Source organism: Labrus bergylta, chromosome 21 (genome assembly GCF_963930695.1).
Source record: "Labrus bergylta chromosome 21, fLabBer1.1, whole genome shotgun sequence".
Lineage (NCBI taxonomy): Eukaryota > Metazoa > Chordata > Actinopteri > Labriformes > Labridae > Labrus > Labrus bergylta.
This window is the reverse complement of record NC_089215.1, coordinates 7,693,468-7,710,460: the sequence shown is the minus strand read 5'-3', so window position 1 is coordinate 7,710,460 and position 16,993 is coordinate 7,693,468. Positions and strand designations below refer to the sequence as shown.

At 42.7% G+C, this 16,993-nt stretch overlaps 1 protein-coding gene across 5 annotated transcripts in view; it reads right to left on the bottom strand.

Moving 5' to 3' along the window:
* ctbp2l (C-terminal binding protein 2, like) overlaps nt 1-16,993 on the bottom strand; it is a 103,509-nt gene that overhangs the window by 47,109 nt on the left and 39,407 nt on the right. For 2 of the 5 annotated variants that reach the window (XM_020644722.2, XM_065949933.1), the window contains exon 1: nt 708-2,535. In XM_020644722.2, coding sequence (XP_020500378.2) covers nt 708-2,520 — 1,813 coding nt within the window. In that variant the 5' untranslated portion in view covers nt 2,521-2,535. Of the gene's footprint in view, nt 1-707; nt 2,536-2,855; nt 2,981-12,337; nt 12,559-16,993 lie in introns of those variants that run through there. The other 3 variants (XM_065949934.1, XM_065949935.1, XM_065949938.1) reach the window with 3 other exon arrangements.

Below are 16,993 nucleotides of genomic sequence, written 5' to 3'. Positions count from 1 at the left end.
ACAATAGACAAGCTAGACATTTATTATATTTTAAGACTTGCAAACTTTTTCTTAAAAAAAAAAAGAAGCTTTAAGAGTATACTGAAAGAATAAGTTACTCTATAGTATGTTTAAGCATCTAAAAGCAGATAAAAAAAATGTAATGCACTGTTAAATTCCAGTGAAACGCAAATAAATCATGCACAAAAAAACCTTAGAAAGCAAAGTAAAGCTGAAGAACAACAAAAAAAAAGCACACTGTTGCTTCCTAATTATTCTGCCCTTAAAACGGAGTAAAAGAAAGTCACAGAAACAGGTTGACCTCAATAACTACTAGTGTTGCTGCTAGAAAGAAATATTTCAAAATATTTCATCTCAGTGATGAGACAGGATCCCCTCTGGCAAATGACACAACTATGTTGAAATTCATGTATAAACAGTTGCATAATTAAAAGAAAGAAAAACCCTCAGAGCTAAGCTGCTTAACTTGTCAGATGCATCTTACATGCTTCTCCTGGATTCAAAAGGGCTGTCAGTAGGTGTTTTGTAGAATGGCAAAACTCTTTTAATAAACATACATTTCATAAACAGAATTAAATCTCAACATTCATCTTTCTTAAATCAAGCCAAATCAGGCAAACACAAATTATACTAATAGCCCTGAAAAAACAAGTCAGCAACAAGAACACCAGGAAAGAGGTTTTGAAGAAATTATAGTTTGACATTACTTGTGTCAGGTGTGGTGGTCATGGTTGAGACTATGACAGGTGGACCAGTGCGACGTCCCACCATCTTGTTGTTGTTAAGATTTTGCACTTGGAGAGTAGATGTTGAAGTTGCAGGAGCGAGGTTACTTTCAGGGGCAGCATTGATCCCCTTCCGGAGAAGTTGGGGGCTGTGAAGGGGGCTTGATGCTGCTACTGGCGACGCTGGAGCAAGGTTGGGTGTTCTCTTCATCAGCTCCATGGGGGAATAGGAGCCAGAGAAGGTTTTGGGAGCTGCGCCAGGGGTTCCTGGAGCTGGTGGAGGCTGTTGTCCAAGGGCAGACAAAGCAAGACCGGTATGGGCATTGTACAAGGATAGGGGTCTTCCCTGAGTCATAGCACTGCTATATCCTCCAGGACTGACTGGGAAAGCTCCAGGTCCCAGTGGCCGTGCTCCTGGGTAGGTGGTGGTCTCCAAAAGGTGTTGAGATGGTGCGCTGCTTGGTCTTCTGCCAAGAAACTCTCCCATCCTTGGGGACACGGTCTGGATGGTGGTGGGAGGTTGCTGCATCAGCCCAGGGTCCATTGTCAAACCCTGGGGCTGCATATAGAGGTCGTTGCGGTGGCTGAAGCTGTTGGATCGGGCACGTGTGGCTGGCATACCCGCCTTGCAACCAAGCACAACACGTGACAAAACGCGGGCCTGGGCCAGGTTAGGGGCTACAGAGCGGACATCATGGTCCTCCATCATTCCAAGTGTTGGAGTGGAATCGAAGCCATGTTGTAGCAGGAGAGTGATAGTGCTTTCAGCCAGACCTTCAGCTCTCAGGAAAGCCAAGAAAGCAGGGTCCACCATCCTCTTTGGGTCTGCAGCACTGGGATGATGAGGAGGCATACTGGTGGGCATTCCAGCTGTGGCAGCAATCATGGCTGAGCTGGGGTCATAGTTTGGGTCGTAAGGTAGCCTCTGGGAGGCTACAGCTCCATACGCTCGAGAGGGAAATCCGTCCATTACCTGAGAAGCTGGATCCACCGCTGAACTGGTGGCAGCTTGCTGGCGGCTGTCCAGAGACGAGTTGTTGATATTGTTATAAGCTTGGAGAGACGAGGGCTCAGCAGCGTAAAAAGATAGAGGGGGTTGAACCCCGTAGACCGCAGGAGACGGAGATCTGCCACCAATACGCTGGACGTCTGGGATCATCTTAGATGCCAGAGTTTCCCTGTACAAACGGCTCAGCTCGTGAACGGGAGGGGGAGGAGGGGGAGGCGGAGGCGGGGGAGGAGGAGGTGGAGGAGGAGGAGGAGGTGCGGGGGTAGGTGTAGAAGTGGAAGCCAGCACGGAAGGTGTGGCCCTTGCTTGTCCTTGATCCCAGGTAGGCCTCACCCCCCCAGCGCTTGGCCCATAATGCGAGGCTGATCTGCTGTGCAGGTGTTGGTTATCCCTATAAAACCCAGAATCTTCAGGTGGCAGACCAGATAAGATAGCGTCTAGCAGGTAGTAATCCTGAGGCGGTGCAGAGGCTCTTCCTGCCATCAGTTGCCTGAGGTAGAGGCTGCTGCTCAGATCAGGAACAGAGCTCTTCCTCAGTAGGTTCTGCACATGCCGGTCCTGCTGGATCTGGTTGTATATGGATCCTGGCTCCTGTTTCCCACCAAGATCTAGGTGATGGTGGTACCACTCTCCGCAGTCTCCTCCTGGCACAGAATTCCTACGCCCTGCAGTGATGCCGCAGTATTGACAGCGACCTGCAGCCCTCTCGTTCAGGCCTTCTATCCATTCAGGACCACGCTGGCCCAGAGAGCCTCCAAAATGCGACTGCTCACTTGAGTTAGGCATCAGTGAAGACAATAAAGCAGTCAGCTATAAAGGCGGAAAATAGAGCTGGGTATGGTATTGTGTATCAACTCTCCTGTTACACTCGCCTCTGATCAAAAGGGAGGAGTGGAGAAAAGGTGAGGCCTGAGGTACCCTTTTACCTGATCTGCAGCTGTAGTCCCCCCCCCCCTTCCCTCACTATCAAGTCTGTGCTATCATGTAGCTCCCTGCTGGTGGCCTATCTAAATAATTCAGCCCTGGAAACATTAGAAATCCATGCTGAGAGAGGCACATCATGACAAACACATTAAAAAAAGCACACAAACACACATTCAGAGAGAGTAAAAAAAACACACCTTTTAGGGCGAGGATCTACTCCTTTCTACAGCATGGATCATGCTTGTGCTGGCCATCATTCCTACTTTCCAAACTAAGCGCTCCGGTTAAGAAATTGGGGTAAAAACACATGCTGGACAATGCCAACAGAATGGAGGAGGGGACGAGACGGAGTAATCCAATGGGGTTGATGCACGCCATTGGCAGGGACGGTCCTCTCCTACACAGCGTTTGCCACAAGGGGATTAGCGTCAAACTAAAACCTGCTTAAATCCACTGCCCCCTGTGACATCACTTGAACCAGATAGTGCACACTGCCAGCACGCTGCTGAGGCCAGTGGATGCGTTCACGGACTGTAAAGCTACAGTGCTCACAATTCCTAGTGCTTACAACTAACTCATCAATTGCCTGCAGCCGGCATTCTTCTAAGCATGAATGGATGATCTTCGGGGGGATAGGGTTAAGGTTGTGGCCGATACTTGTCGAGTGATTCCCCTGAGACAGAGGGAAGGGGGGTAGTTTCAAAGGCTGCTCACACAAGTACTAATAAGGGTCAGATTTAATCTGGTAGCTACTAGAAGGAGGCCAGGAGATGCTCTATTTGTATCATGGAGAACTCACAGCCTCCTCTACTGGGCAACAACAGATTCACATACAGTATGTCAAGACACAAATACATAAACACAGAGGTAAAAAAAAAAAGGAGAAAATATGCAGTGTTTAAGTTTTTTTTTTTTTTTCCACTTTTGTTTGATGCATATTAGGAAGTTTAGAAAAAATGGCTGTAACAATTTTTCCCAAGGCCAAGATAGCTGCAAATTATTGTTCTGTTATACCAACTAAAAAAAAGATATTCCAGAAACTATGAGAAGGCATCTGAACACATTTTTTAAGGAGCTTTAAAAAGTTAATTTGAATTTGTTTTGGCCTAAATTATTAATCAGAATTGCTCTTTTTCTATAAAATCACCATCGTGATCTAATCTTTTTTTATTGTTCATGAGCTGCATTAGAAAAAAAGTACATCTGTCAAACTGTCGTATAATACACTGAGATAAATAGTCAATGCTTTGTGCTTGCCTCAGGAAGTTTTCAATTCATTAAATGACCTAGCATCAACTCGACCTTTACAAGTTGAGTCTTATTTCCCTTCACAAAGCCTCTACTTTTCTTCACTCACACACCAGATGTGTACAATAGGCCAGATGTGGCTTATCTGAGATGTTGGCATCGCAGATATAACTGTTGGTGTTTACTTGCCGTGACAAGAGCAATGTCAACAAAAAAAAGCGGCGACAGAAGGAGAAGAAAAAGGGAGCTTTGATAAGTGTGTGATGGTAAAAAAGCTGATAACGCGCGGGCTGCCTGCTTTGACTTCACCTCTGAGACAGACAACGTTGGATAGGACAAGACAGGAGAGGAAGGGGGTATGATTGGACTGCACCGGACTGTGACAACTAGATGGCTACAGGCCTGTTTGTTATCTGTGAGTTATTTCTGTTTGAGTTAGGAAACAGGGGTTTAAATGAAGAGTTTATGCAGCAAGTCGGCAGGGACATTATTTGTGTGCTCTTGAAGCTGAGACACAGAGACAGACAGCGTGACTGAGATGGGCTAAATTTATTTCCGTTAAGGAGTGACGAGAGACTGCTACAGAAGTGTGTCTCTTTATGATGTCGCCACTACCTGTCAAGTCACAGAGGGAAATGCAATAACAAGCTTGTTTTCATTTCAGAGCTTAAGTGATGCAATTATGATATAATATCAAAAAACAGAAATCAGATTGTGTCATAATGGAACACCCTAATTTGAGAACATTAAGTAGGTCAAAACTAAAATAAATCAGAACAGTTTCATTTTCTCTATGGCCCCTGGCAGTCCAGGATGATGCACATCTGAAGGATGGTTTCTTTCATTAGAGCTAAAGCATACCTAGCAATTTCCTTGCAGTGATTTCTCAGTGCTGTCCTCCCAGGTCTGAGTCTCCCTGCGCTTTTTTGTCAGCTGTAAAACACACCATTAATCACTGTGTTGTATCGCTCTGCGGCGATCGTCGACAATAACTTCTTTTAATAAGCCCCTTCCAGGCCCACGTGTCACTCAGATCCCCGCTTCCTGACAAAATATTAATAACAATAATAAACATCTCAAGTACGACCGGGCTTGTGGAGCTAAAACTGAAACAAGGATATGGCATATCATATCTCTAGCCATACAAATTGCTGCATTTCCCACTATTCATAAGCAGGAGAAGCTGGGGTACCATATTCATCTTGTCTACATACTCTGATATGCCTCCCGTGAGAGCTGCTCTATAATTAAGTGAGCATGCTATATTACACTCATCAAGCAACAGGGACCCTGTACTTGGTAGCATGAATAATACAACACAAAGAAAAGAAACCCCAAACTTACACAGCGGATATTTGGTCAACAGCATCAGAATTTGTGCCAAGACTCGCTTTGCTAGCTCCCAGCCAATCACACGGCTCTGTAAAAGACCTCTAGGTACAATGTGTTCAACAGACGTCCAGCAACAGTCATGCCTTTGGAGCAATCTGGCCATCTTTCTAGGGCACAGGACGCTAACGGCGGGACTTGGCAGGCTGTGCAGGCAGAGATAGCTGCAGAATGATTTAGATAGCTGCAACTCTACAACTGCTAATCCATTAAACTTTCATAGGGACTTCATAAATTAAAAGCATGACTGGAAGAACTTGAAAATTCTACTCAATTACTGTGATTGTACAGTATATTAAAGTTTTAACGAGCCTCTGGGCCTTTCCTCACTCTAGCACAAGTACAAGGAGGAGGAGAAGGAGGAGGAGGGGGATGAGGAAAGGAAAAACACATGGTACCAATTCTGGGCCGATGGCTTTGGGAAGGGGTTCACATCTGTTGTGTTATCAAGATGCTGTCCTCCGCCTCTTAACCACCTCACATCTCTGCACGTTATGATACAGCATGTCACACGTTCGCACGGGTGGGAGGAACGTGGGGCAGAGCGAGAGCCGCTGCAGCAAACCTTATACCAGCAAGCGGAGGCCTCTGGTAGACTCTGTGAAGCAACTGATTCGAGTTTTGTCTTCCATTTTAGCAGGTCGGTTTGTTCCCCGTTTGCCTTGTGTGCAGCCCCACGCTCTGCCTGCCTATCATTATCAAGCCAGTGGCCCATACTGCATCACAGATGGGGCAGACAGAAGGGAGAGACGACAGCCCGCGTGCTTTTTGGAGAGAAGAGGAGTGTGCAGCTGAGTGAAAGAAGAGGGAGGGAAGGAGAAAGAGAGAGAGAGACAGAGAAGAAAGGAGAGAACTGAAAATGTAATTTGCTTTAACGTCACTGATGAGAAAACGATATGAAGTGTAGTTAAACGAAAGGACACTTTTACAATATGGTCAACAGAGAAGTGGTTAGAAGCAGAGATGTAGAAGAGGGCAATTGTATGACATACTAAAAATAATATATGGCATTTATGTCCATCTCCAGTGTTGTTAATGCTGTGTTCATAAAGGTCAGTCAGTATGTCCTCTTGCATTTCATATACAGTACATCGACATAAAAGGGGTCAAGCTGGGTGGTCCAGGCAGCGGTGTGGCAAAATGGATGGCCTGGGAAATCTGATTGGCCAACCCAAATGCCAAGCCAAAATCCTTAACTATGACTGGCTAATTTGCCTTGTCAGAGGGCGGGATTTATGTTCAAACAAAACTATTTGGGCTGTGCTGCAACAATCTGATAGAAGCTTCTTTTTTTTCTGCATGTCAACGTGGCACATTTCCTTTCATTAGAACTCAAAAGTCTTCTTTTTATTATTATTATTATTATGAAGTCGATATGATTGGTAGAAAAAGAAAGGGTAAATAAAGTCTATTGAATTGTGAGTTTGCACACAATTTGTGTGCAAGTTTGTGAGTTTGTGAAATTAATGTTCACAACCTTGATGGTATTTTTATACATTTTAACTTTTCCCATGTAGCTACCGTTTTGTTCTTGTGTGTGATTGTGGGGTTCTCGTCTTTCCCCTCCAGGAAGGCGAGCATCACAGAAACAGTTTGAGTTGAGAACCACTAAGAATTGGTATATTAATGGTGTCATTAATAGTAATGGTAATGGACTTGAGCTTCTGACTACTCAAAGTCCACCACATGTCACACTCACCCATTCACACCCTTTCACACACTGATGGTAGATTGCTATGTACCATCATCCTGATGATGCTTAACCCCTAAGTGTCTTGCCCAAGGACACATTGGACATGTTGCACAGCTGGGGATTGAACCCTTGACCTTCTGGTTGAGAGGCGACGACTCTACCAACTGAGCCACAGCCGCCCCAATCATTAGAAGACAGTTATCAGTCATCTCAGATTCATCCCTATTGCATTATTGAAATGTAGTCCGTATGAAAAAGGGTGAAATTAGATACATTGCCTTAATTTAACATGAGTACATTTATTCATTTTTTTTAGTTTATTTAAATCAGGGACAACTGACAAACTAACATTAGTCTCTGAAAAGAGAAGATGGTTCAAACCAGTTAGGCTAACTGGCTATTTTCCATCTGATGTCCCTTTACTGGTACAAAACTCAAACAAACTCTACCCAGAACATGTCCAAATGAGACAGTGGTATTTTAAAAATCTGAGTCAGCTGACTGAGTTTTTCTAATTTCACCAGACATCATGTTTTCCTTAAGTTCTTCCCATCTGTGTTGTTTCATTCTCATGCATTCTCAGCAACAGCCAATCAAAACGAGATTATGTTGTTTATTCCACAATGCTTTAGCTCCAGTTTAAAGTTTACGCAACATAAATAAAGGAACATATCTGTCATAAGCAAATATAATCATTAGAAAAAACAATTGGCTAATGAGAGACTCTGTGTTTGCTTAGCGACTGGTAGAGATAAATTAGATTCCTAATTATGCAGCCATAATGTGTGTTCATGTAACACTACGTTATTAAATGCAGATGTTGATTAAAACATTATCCGACTGGATTAGCATGACTCAAATCAAACCCAGAGGGGAAACAGTATGCAGTCTGCAAGAAAAAAACAACAATCTTAGCAACAAGGGGAGTGGGGGGGGGGGGGGGGGGGGGGAGTCCTTCCTCCAAGCAACTCGGCCCAGTCGCTGCAGAATGATTAACACTGGTTCAGATCAAATTAAGCTTAGAACATGAAAGGACCTGAGGCTGAAATAGCAGATCACTCATCATTTTTTGCAGATGACAGAAAGGAATCTCTTCACCCCTGAGAGAGAGAGAGAGAGAGAGAGAGAGAGACACACACACACAACAAGAGAAGAGTGAGAGAGAAGAGAGAACGCTCCCCTCTATTCTTCATAATGGTGAATTAAATCGGATGCTTCCCAGCAGCTGCTTTGATTGAGCTAACTAGCGGCTTTTGATAGAAACAGTCGCAACCAGCTCCCTGCCACCTTATTTGCAGACAGGCCAGATTATGCTAAACACATATCAAGGACTTAAATGGCTTAATCAGCCTTGTCATCAACCCACCAGGTTTCCTTAGATACTGCATTTCTGATCCCACAGTCATAAATGCCCGTGATTAAGCAGCCAGAACGAGCTATTCGGGCAATATAAGATAGAAAAATATTATTTACACCTAGCGTGGCGTTGGACACTGTCTTGGACGAAAAGAGTTGTTTTTTTTTCAGTGTAAGGGAAACAATCGAAACAAAGGCGAGGGCTCTGTTGGACAGAGCAGAAAGAGTGTTGTATCAGCAGACGTTTTTTTTTTTTCAAAAGACGATGCTCCAGATTTTTCAGTTGAAAGTGATTGAAGAGAGACGGCATGAATCATGGCTTCATCTGCTCTGTATCTGTTTGCCAACAGCGGGCCCGGTTGAAGTGTGAACCTGGATTAAGATGAGTTACTCCTGACAGCAGCCAAATAAGCCCTGTGAGGATTTTACCTGCGTTTGTTCATGTGTGTTTTCTCCTCGCTCCGAGACAATCGCCACGGCAGCCTTATCACGACGCTACATGCAATCAGTGGGACAACTTTGCCTGGTCGTTGGCTCGTGAACAAATCACAAATCACAAGCTGTTTTTTTTTTCTTTACGCCCTCACAATGGCCGCCAGAGGACTGATTCACTGATCCTGTATGATGGCCATCTGGAGAACGAGTGTGCATGTGTGCGTGTGTGTGTGTGAGTGTGTGTGTTTGAGAAGGAACGTCTGCAGGTAGGCTCACCGCGAGGCAGCTCTGCATGCATCACAGCAACACCTGTTACCATCTCTGTGTGCGGCTCCTGTGGGCTTTGAGCGCGTGCCCAGCAGTGCAGACAAAGTGTTGTTCCCTCAGGAGAGACTAACTACCTCAGCTGTCTCAGTCACACAAATGCAACAGCTGGATGTGAATCGCAGCTCTAATCAGGAAGGATTTCCACCAATGAACGACCCACCTGTGATATGAAATATGACCTCGACTTATTCTTATTATCTAATTGACTTGGTTATGGACTTTCAGTGAACTTGTATTGCTGTGATGTAATCCTGTCACATTGCTGTAAGCAGTCCAGATTAATGAGCACATTTTCATCGTTAACTAAACAATGCTTTTTGCAAAAGGTTTGATAAGAAGGCTGATATCTCCTGTCTGTAGTGCAACATGAAAGCTACCTTCCTTCCACCCTTGTGGGGCTACTTCACCATGTCATGGGATTATTGCTTTTGTTATGTGTACTATTTGCAAGATTACACTATTCCATACCAAAAAATTTAAAAATGAAAACTCAGCCTTTTTTCAGAGGGGAGGTGAAGTGTGATGTTATTGACTATTTCTTGGCTTGGACCAGTGACTTCCTGAAGTCTCTTTTGGTTGCCTGGCAACTGGTCCTATAGCCAAAACATGGCCATGAGCTTTAGAGATGGTGGCAGTCTGATCTCTGGACAACGCCAACCTAGCTGCCTCCAAGTCTTTGTGCTAAGCTAAACGAAGCTAACCAGCTGCCTTCGGTAGCAAACATATTTACCAAGAAATTACGCTGGTGGCATTTTTTTCTGGGAAAAACAGTGAATAAGCTGCTAAAATGATTCCTTAAGTCATTTTCTATATATTTAAAAAGTTGTTTGTTAGGCAATGTGTAACAGTCAGCAAATTCTAAAGGGTTAATATGATTTTTGACTTGATTTTGATAACATATATGTGTCATATCATCATAACAGGCAGTAAGTTCCTCTGAGAATTTCAGAGATCAAATTTGCTGAGGAGGAAAGTTGACTCTTCAGTTATTAAACATTTTTCTTTTAGGCAAAAAATAATGATAAAGACGTGGTTAAAATTAATCAAATAAACACACAGTGAGGGGATGATATTTGTCCAAGAAAAGTGTTTGTTTTTTTTGTTTGTGAGTGAGAAAATTCCTATGTAAATAGTTGTGATTTTTGTGTGTGACTTTTTCAAAACTGTTGCCGCCATTATGTTATCTATTCTCCTTGTGCATTTTCCACATTCCCCTGGTTCAAATCAAACATGTAAAGAACAAATACCATTCCTACCGCAGCGACATAAATCAAAAACTAGATAAGCATTTCTTAGGCTTAACTATGGCCTAGCTACAGGATGTGCAGCATATGTCCTGTATTTCATGTGCACATCGTTGAGGTGCTTACATCATGCTGCAAAACAAATATGCTGGCACTGGGGGTAATGGTGCGTCTAGCTTCATTTTCCAGCACTGCAGTCATGTCTGCATCTCCCTGCGCTGGCTCCAGGAGGGCCTAGCAGCTTAACAAGCCTCTCGGGGACCCAGGCAGCAGAGAAGAGATGATTTTACCTCAGGACACTGTCTGACAGACACACACACACACACACACACACACACACACAAACACACACTGGGCAAAGTCAAACAAGTGGGTTTTAAAAACGCACATGCACACGGCTTCAGATACAGTTTATACACCCACACAACGGCTCATATTTCTTGTTGCCTGTTTCAACTGTGTAGCTCTGTGCACGGCAGGGGTCTAACATTCTGTCTACAGGCCCTTCAATACAACGCCACCGCTCTCTTATTCACAACCAAAAGCCTAATAATCACTGCAGTTCATGGTGTAAAATTGGCTGCTTCCAAACAGCCGTGACAAGAAGGAAACCATTCAATCCCCTGCGGTAATCTAACTCAGATGTTTAGAGATTCGGCATAACCATAAATCACACAGCCGACACTCCTACACAAACAAACACAGCTGATACACAGGCCAGAGTGAAGGCATAATCTCATTTACATCCGCCAGAGGACTGTTTGCTGCTGAGGTCAACATTTATACACTGGTTACTGTAGTATCTGACATGTGCTGTGTGCCAGGAGAAAATTATAGCAATCGATGGGTATTGATCACCAATAGGGCTTCGGGTTGTGCTAATAAAACAGTTAGGATTGTTGACTGGGCGATGTACAGGTCCATTATGTGTGTGGGAGAAAAAAAAGCACAATATACTGATGAACAATTTAGCTAAATAATTCAATATATTGATTTTTTTTTTCTTTTGTAAATACAATTTGAAAGTATCTAAAGCAATAGAAAGTGATCATGTAGAGTTCTAACTATGTTCACTTTTCTCTTAAATGTAGCTCAGCATCTACATCTTTTTGTATGCAAATCAACAATTCAATGCTATCTGCTCCATGATAACTTAATTATTCTGCTCATCTCAGACCATGATTAGTCGATGAATCAGTTGTTGACATTTAGGTTTTAAAAGAGATTTTTTTTATTACTTGTGTTGCATGTAACCATTGTTGCTTTATTCAAATAATTAAAATTAAAATACAATCGTTGAAAGGTAAATTAACCAGTGGTTGTCAACTGGTGGGTCGGACCCAAAAGTGGGTCACGGAGCCATTGTCAAAGGGTTGCGATTGTGTGCCTGGAAAAAGAAATGTGTCAAAAAGACTCTAAAGCACTTTTTTTAGAACTTGTTTGTTGGGTTTCTTTGTTCTGTCTCATGTTTTGTACCATGAGAGGTCCAAATGGTACAACGTTTTCATGAAATAAATCTGATTGTTTAGAAAATATAAGAGATTTTGGTCGAGTTTTTTCATGACGGAATTGGTAGGTGGGTCCTGAGGCTTTATCAGTTAAGCACCACTGATTTCAACTACAGCTGTGTGGCATCTATAAATGTCACCTTCTTCTTTCAAATCTAGCTCAGTTTGCACCAGATATTTACATATATGCCTAATTTGTATGCATTGCAAAACACCAAATCACAGATTGCTGCTCAAATTGTAATCAAATTCATTCTGCTCACTTGTAAAACCATGAATATTAACGTAACTATTTATATAATCCTACAGTCTTTAAGACAAATGACTAGTGAGGAGAACTGCTGATGTGCAAAAATACAGAATCACATTTTCAAACATGACTTTACCAACTGTGTTTGTAAGTGTTGAGAAGGAAGTACAGAGTTTGCAGAGGAAGTGTGACAGAAATAGTGATGCAAAAGTTCAGGATAGGCACATACACTTAGCTTTACCTTCGCAGATCCGGTCCAGCCGCTGCCTCTTCACTTTGTGTTTGTCAGTCAGGGACATGGCGTCAAACACAGCACGGCACAGGACGGCACGGCACGGCTTGGCACGGCAAGGCAGGATACCTCTCCTCAGCCACAAATACTGACAAGGTTCAGACTCCTAGTGCACTGTAAGCACTATTCCCCTGGGCATACCGCCTTGGCATATACACCTGCAGGATTGCCACAAAAAAACAAAACAGAAATACCTTGTTAGACACAACACACACAAACACACACACACACACACGTACTGTAAGTGCACACATAATTGATGTACAAGCACAAGAAACAGTGTGACACGGTAAGGCATTAAAGAATCCTTGACTACAAAGTCACTCAGCCTCTTGCTCACAAAGAGCCAGGGAAGCTGCAGGCGATAGATACACAGAAAATCAGTGAATCACACACACCCTCATACACACACACACCCTTACACACACTTAGATACCAGTGGTGACAAAGTGCCCCATTTGCTCTAAAAAGTGACAAAGCCTCCACATCTAAAAGCTCCACTTTTCTCCTGTTTGAAGTGTGTTTTCTTTCACTGACAAAAAAAACTCATCTGAAGCTCAATCAAACTTGTCACTCTTCACATTCCTTATTGATCGCCGTGACATTGGAGGTATCTGATCTTAGACAAAAAGCAATCTCTCTGTTTTGTTCTCCTTTTTCACCCTGAAAGCCTTTTCAAGAAAGCGAGCAAAGAAAAGCTTATTCACATGACAAAAGTTGATCTAAGTAGATGTAAAAGAGGCTGATAGATGTTGTGTGAGGGAATCGTCAGATGACAAAATGATGATAGTGTGTGGATGTGCTGCACCTGAAGGTTGACAGTCTGTTGTGTAATGACACATTCAGGCCAATAGAGGGTAGTTAAAATCTACTCAGAGGGGAGCACAATATCTCACCTCTTTACATTATAGTGTCAATTCACTACAACACAATGTCAACTAGAAGATCACATTTCAAAGCAAAAACAGTTTATTAATCAATTATTTTGATCAGATTTTCTCTATTTGGGATAGAAGAGGTAATAGAGAAATTCAAGTTGGTTCAAAGTTTTACTTAACAAAGACATGAACACAGCATCACCGCATGCATCTTTGTAAGAAAACAAATGGGGCATTCTTTCGGTGCAACATTATGAGCATCAGCATCTTGCTGTATCATTGCAGCACAAAAGGAATTAAATGTTCCATTGAAAACTCAAGTGCAGCAATCGCATTGGTCCAGGACCTGAGCCAGAGGCGCCTCTCCTCTCAGAAAAGTGCTCACATCTCTTTCTACCAGAAAGCATCAGAGTGAACTCAGAGCACTTGAAGTTTTTCTTTGGAGTCACAAATTAGAAGAAAGAGAGGAAAGGGAAGACAACGGAGCAAGAGCTTAGTAAGAGAGAACAACCACCATCTTTTATCTTTGGAAGAATCAGGGTGGTAGATTTGGATGGGACTCTTTACCAGTCTTCGGTGTGATTTGTCACAATCACACATCTTGGACCATACACACCCAACACACTTGAGGTACACATATAGAGCAAAGAAAGTCCTCTTTCAGACCCTTAGATTAAAATGGACAATTTTTTTTTTTTTTTTTTTTTAAAGGAAAGTTAACCACACATAGCTACAAAATAAATACTAATGAAGGAGTTTTCTGCAAGCGTGAATGACCTATTATAAAAAGGGAAACCATCACACACAGATGGCAAAATCACAAACAAAAGTGATAAACAGCCCCTTTAACAGCGTTTGCATATATGTCTTTTTTCTGCTGTGTTTAGTGTCGTCAGAAAGGACCATTTTCGACATGAGGAAGCTACACTGAGCAGGACACATCCACTGTTTCTTTCAAATAAGGCAGAACTCCGTCTCCAGTCTGTTAACAGGCTGCTGGAAGGCCTCACCCTGTTACTTGATTCATTTCACTTCTTCTCCCTGTCCCTCCTCCTCCCTTTTCATCTGTCCATCTCTCTGTAGTGCTGCAGCCTCTGAGGTCTCTCACACACAGTCATCAATCACCGGGCGCTCTTCCAGAGCCGACTGCTTGTGTGTTACTGTGTGTGTGTAACTTAAAGAGTGAGAGTGACAGAGAGGGAGGAAAGTAGGGGAAAAGAGTGCTCTGAGAGGATAACAAGACCCACACAGAGGGCAAACCTTCCACAATTCATCTCCCACTTCTTATCTCCTGCACTCATTTTCTAAGCTAGATATAAGGAGAGAGCGGTCCAAAAAGTTAGTGTAAAACTTCCCTCCATGACCCCAATGCTTTTATTTAAAAGATTAAACTGGGACCCACTCTTCCATAGTTTGAAAGAAAAACTGTTACAAAGCCCGCAGTGCAGCCAGCAGGGCATGAAAGGGTATTTAGGAAGGGACTTTGCACTCTCAATCCAAACACAAAAGGTCATATACATGAATCTTAATATTTAAGAGGCATTAAAAGTCAGATGATCGATAAAACTCCCTGCCTGCAGGGCCACAGCTCATTGAAAGAGAAACATTTGTGTGAGAGAGGCCAAGACATTAAACGTAGGAATCTATATCTGAGAGAGCCGGTCTCCCAAGGACGGCTGCGCTGTGAGCACAATCACCGTCCACAAACTCTGTTCAATGTCAGCAACAAACACATATCCCAGTCAGAGAAGTGTCTGCAAATGAGTAGGGGGGGGGGGGGGGGGGGGGCGCAGTTTAACACAGCACAATGGATAAAGACAAACACACACAGAGTAAAGGTTTCTTTAAGGGCAGAAATGAAGAGTGAGTAGACTGAAAATTAACCAACTCAAATTGCTCATTATTCCATTTAAAGGAGCAGTATAACATTTTCAAGAAAAACATTTTCGTCTTTTCGTGGCAAAAAATAAGATGAGAAGATCAATAGCACTATCAAGAGATATAAAGCTGGAACCAATAGACAGTAAGCTTAGCCTAGAGTAAAGTTTGAAAGACAACACAACCCAGAGAACAATATATTTTAAAAGTAAGGCTGGTGTAAAAAATAAACAAGATAAAGTGTTTACTCGTAAAATTAAGAGAAGATGCTTCCCGGGAATTTGTTCTTAAGACTGAGCCTTTTTAGCTTTTTTTTGACTCTTTATGCTTCACTAAGCAATTAAGAGGATTTGCTTCCATGATTGTTTTATGGTAAAAGGACTTTTCTAGTCTTCTGACTACTTAAAGGGCTTTTACACTTCATTTCAGCACATTCACACACTGATGGCAGAGGCTGCTATGTTAAGTGTCTATCATTTGTACAATTCTATTCACATGCATTCACACATCTGTGGTAGCAGCTGGAGTTATTTGGGGTTCAGTGACTTGCCCAAAGACACTTCTTCAACATGTGCCTGCAGGAGCCGGGGATCAAACGCCCAACCTTACGATTGAGAGATGACCGACTGTAGTACTGAGCCACAGCTGGTAGAGTCAGTTCCACTTTCGGCTCTGATAGTGGGATTGTTTTGTTTTATTTTGAAATTGTATTCATTCAACAGCAATTCATCCGAAAAGTTATCTTGAGAGAAATCAATGAGGAAAACAATCATTAGTTTCAAACCTAATTTCAGCCTCCACCCAACATTTGTGTCTCTAACCACAGGAGAATGTGCAAAACCAAAAGTCTAATTAAATTAATTTGCAACAGCATCATCTTGTAATTGGATGAAATGTAATGATGACACCAGCCCTGTTGCAATCCATCTTCCTATTGGGAGGACAACACTAACAGAATCGTCTCCGTTGTGATTAATTGACTTTGTCGAAATAAGAAAATAACTTGGTTTGGTAAACAGATTCCAGCATCGCCCCTGACAGGATCTCATTAGAAAGCAGTGATTACTTACTTTATTAGACACTTTCAGGAGGAGGCCGACAGATAAGAGGCAATCTCACATAGAAAAAAAAAAAAAAAAAAAAAACTCATCTCAGTTTCACTTCATGTGTCGACACAGCTCTGTGCGATTCGGAATAGCTTTAAGGCCCTTCCTTATGTTTTACACAGATTGAAATATGTTTGGACAGGGTGAGGGAGACAGAGCGAAGGCGTCAGAGGATGAGTTAGAGAGATTGAATAATTAAAAAGGTCAGGCTACCTGCCTGCTGCGTGTCTCTTCACACATGCAAGAGCCCACTCACACACAGTTCTGAGAGAGACACAATGCACACTGGGGAAAAAGACTGAAGAGACAAGTCATTTGGGGGAATGATCACTTTCCCTCGAACACAGTGTAGTTTGTGAACTAATTGGGTGAATCCATAATTAATTTGCTGACATTAAGCCTTCGGGTCTGCTCCACTAAGACTTGGCTTTCTAAGGATGTGAGGCAGTGCGAGTGAAGCCTCCAGCTCACTGCTGAAGGGGGAGACTCTTACTCTGAGGCTTCACAGTGCAGGTTCTGACATTTAGAAAAGATATTTAATGTACAATAGCTTTTCCAAAAGGTGTCAGTTAACTCACAATACTGCAGGGAATAGCTTAATGTAGGCCTAGATTTCCTCAATGCTACATTAAAGTGAAGGATAAATCCAGGAAAATCCATACTCTACATGTTCTCAATCCACATCACAAGGTTATATTTCTCACCTGGCGGTTCTGCTATCCCAAGGGTGG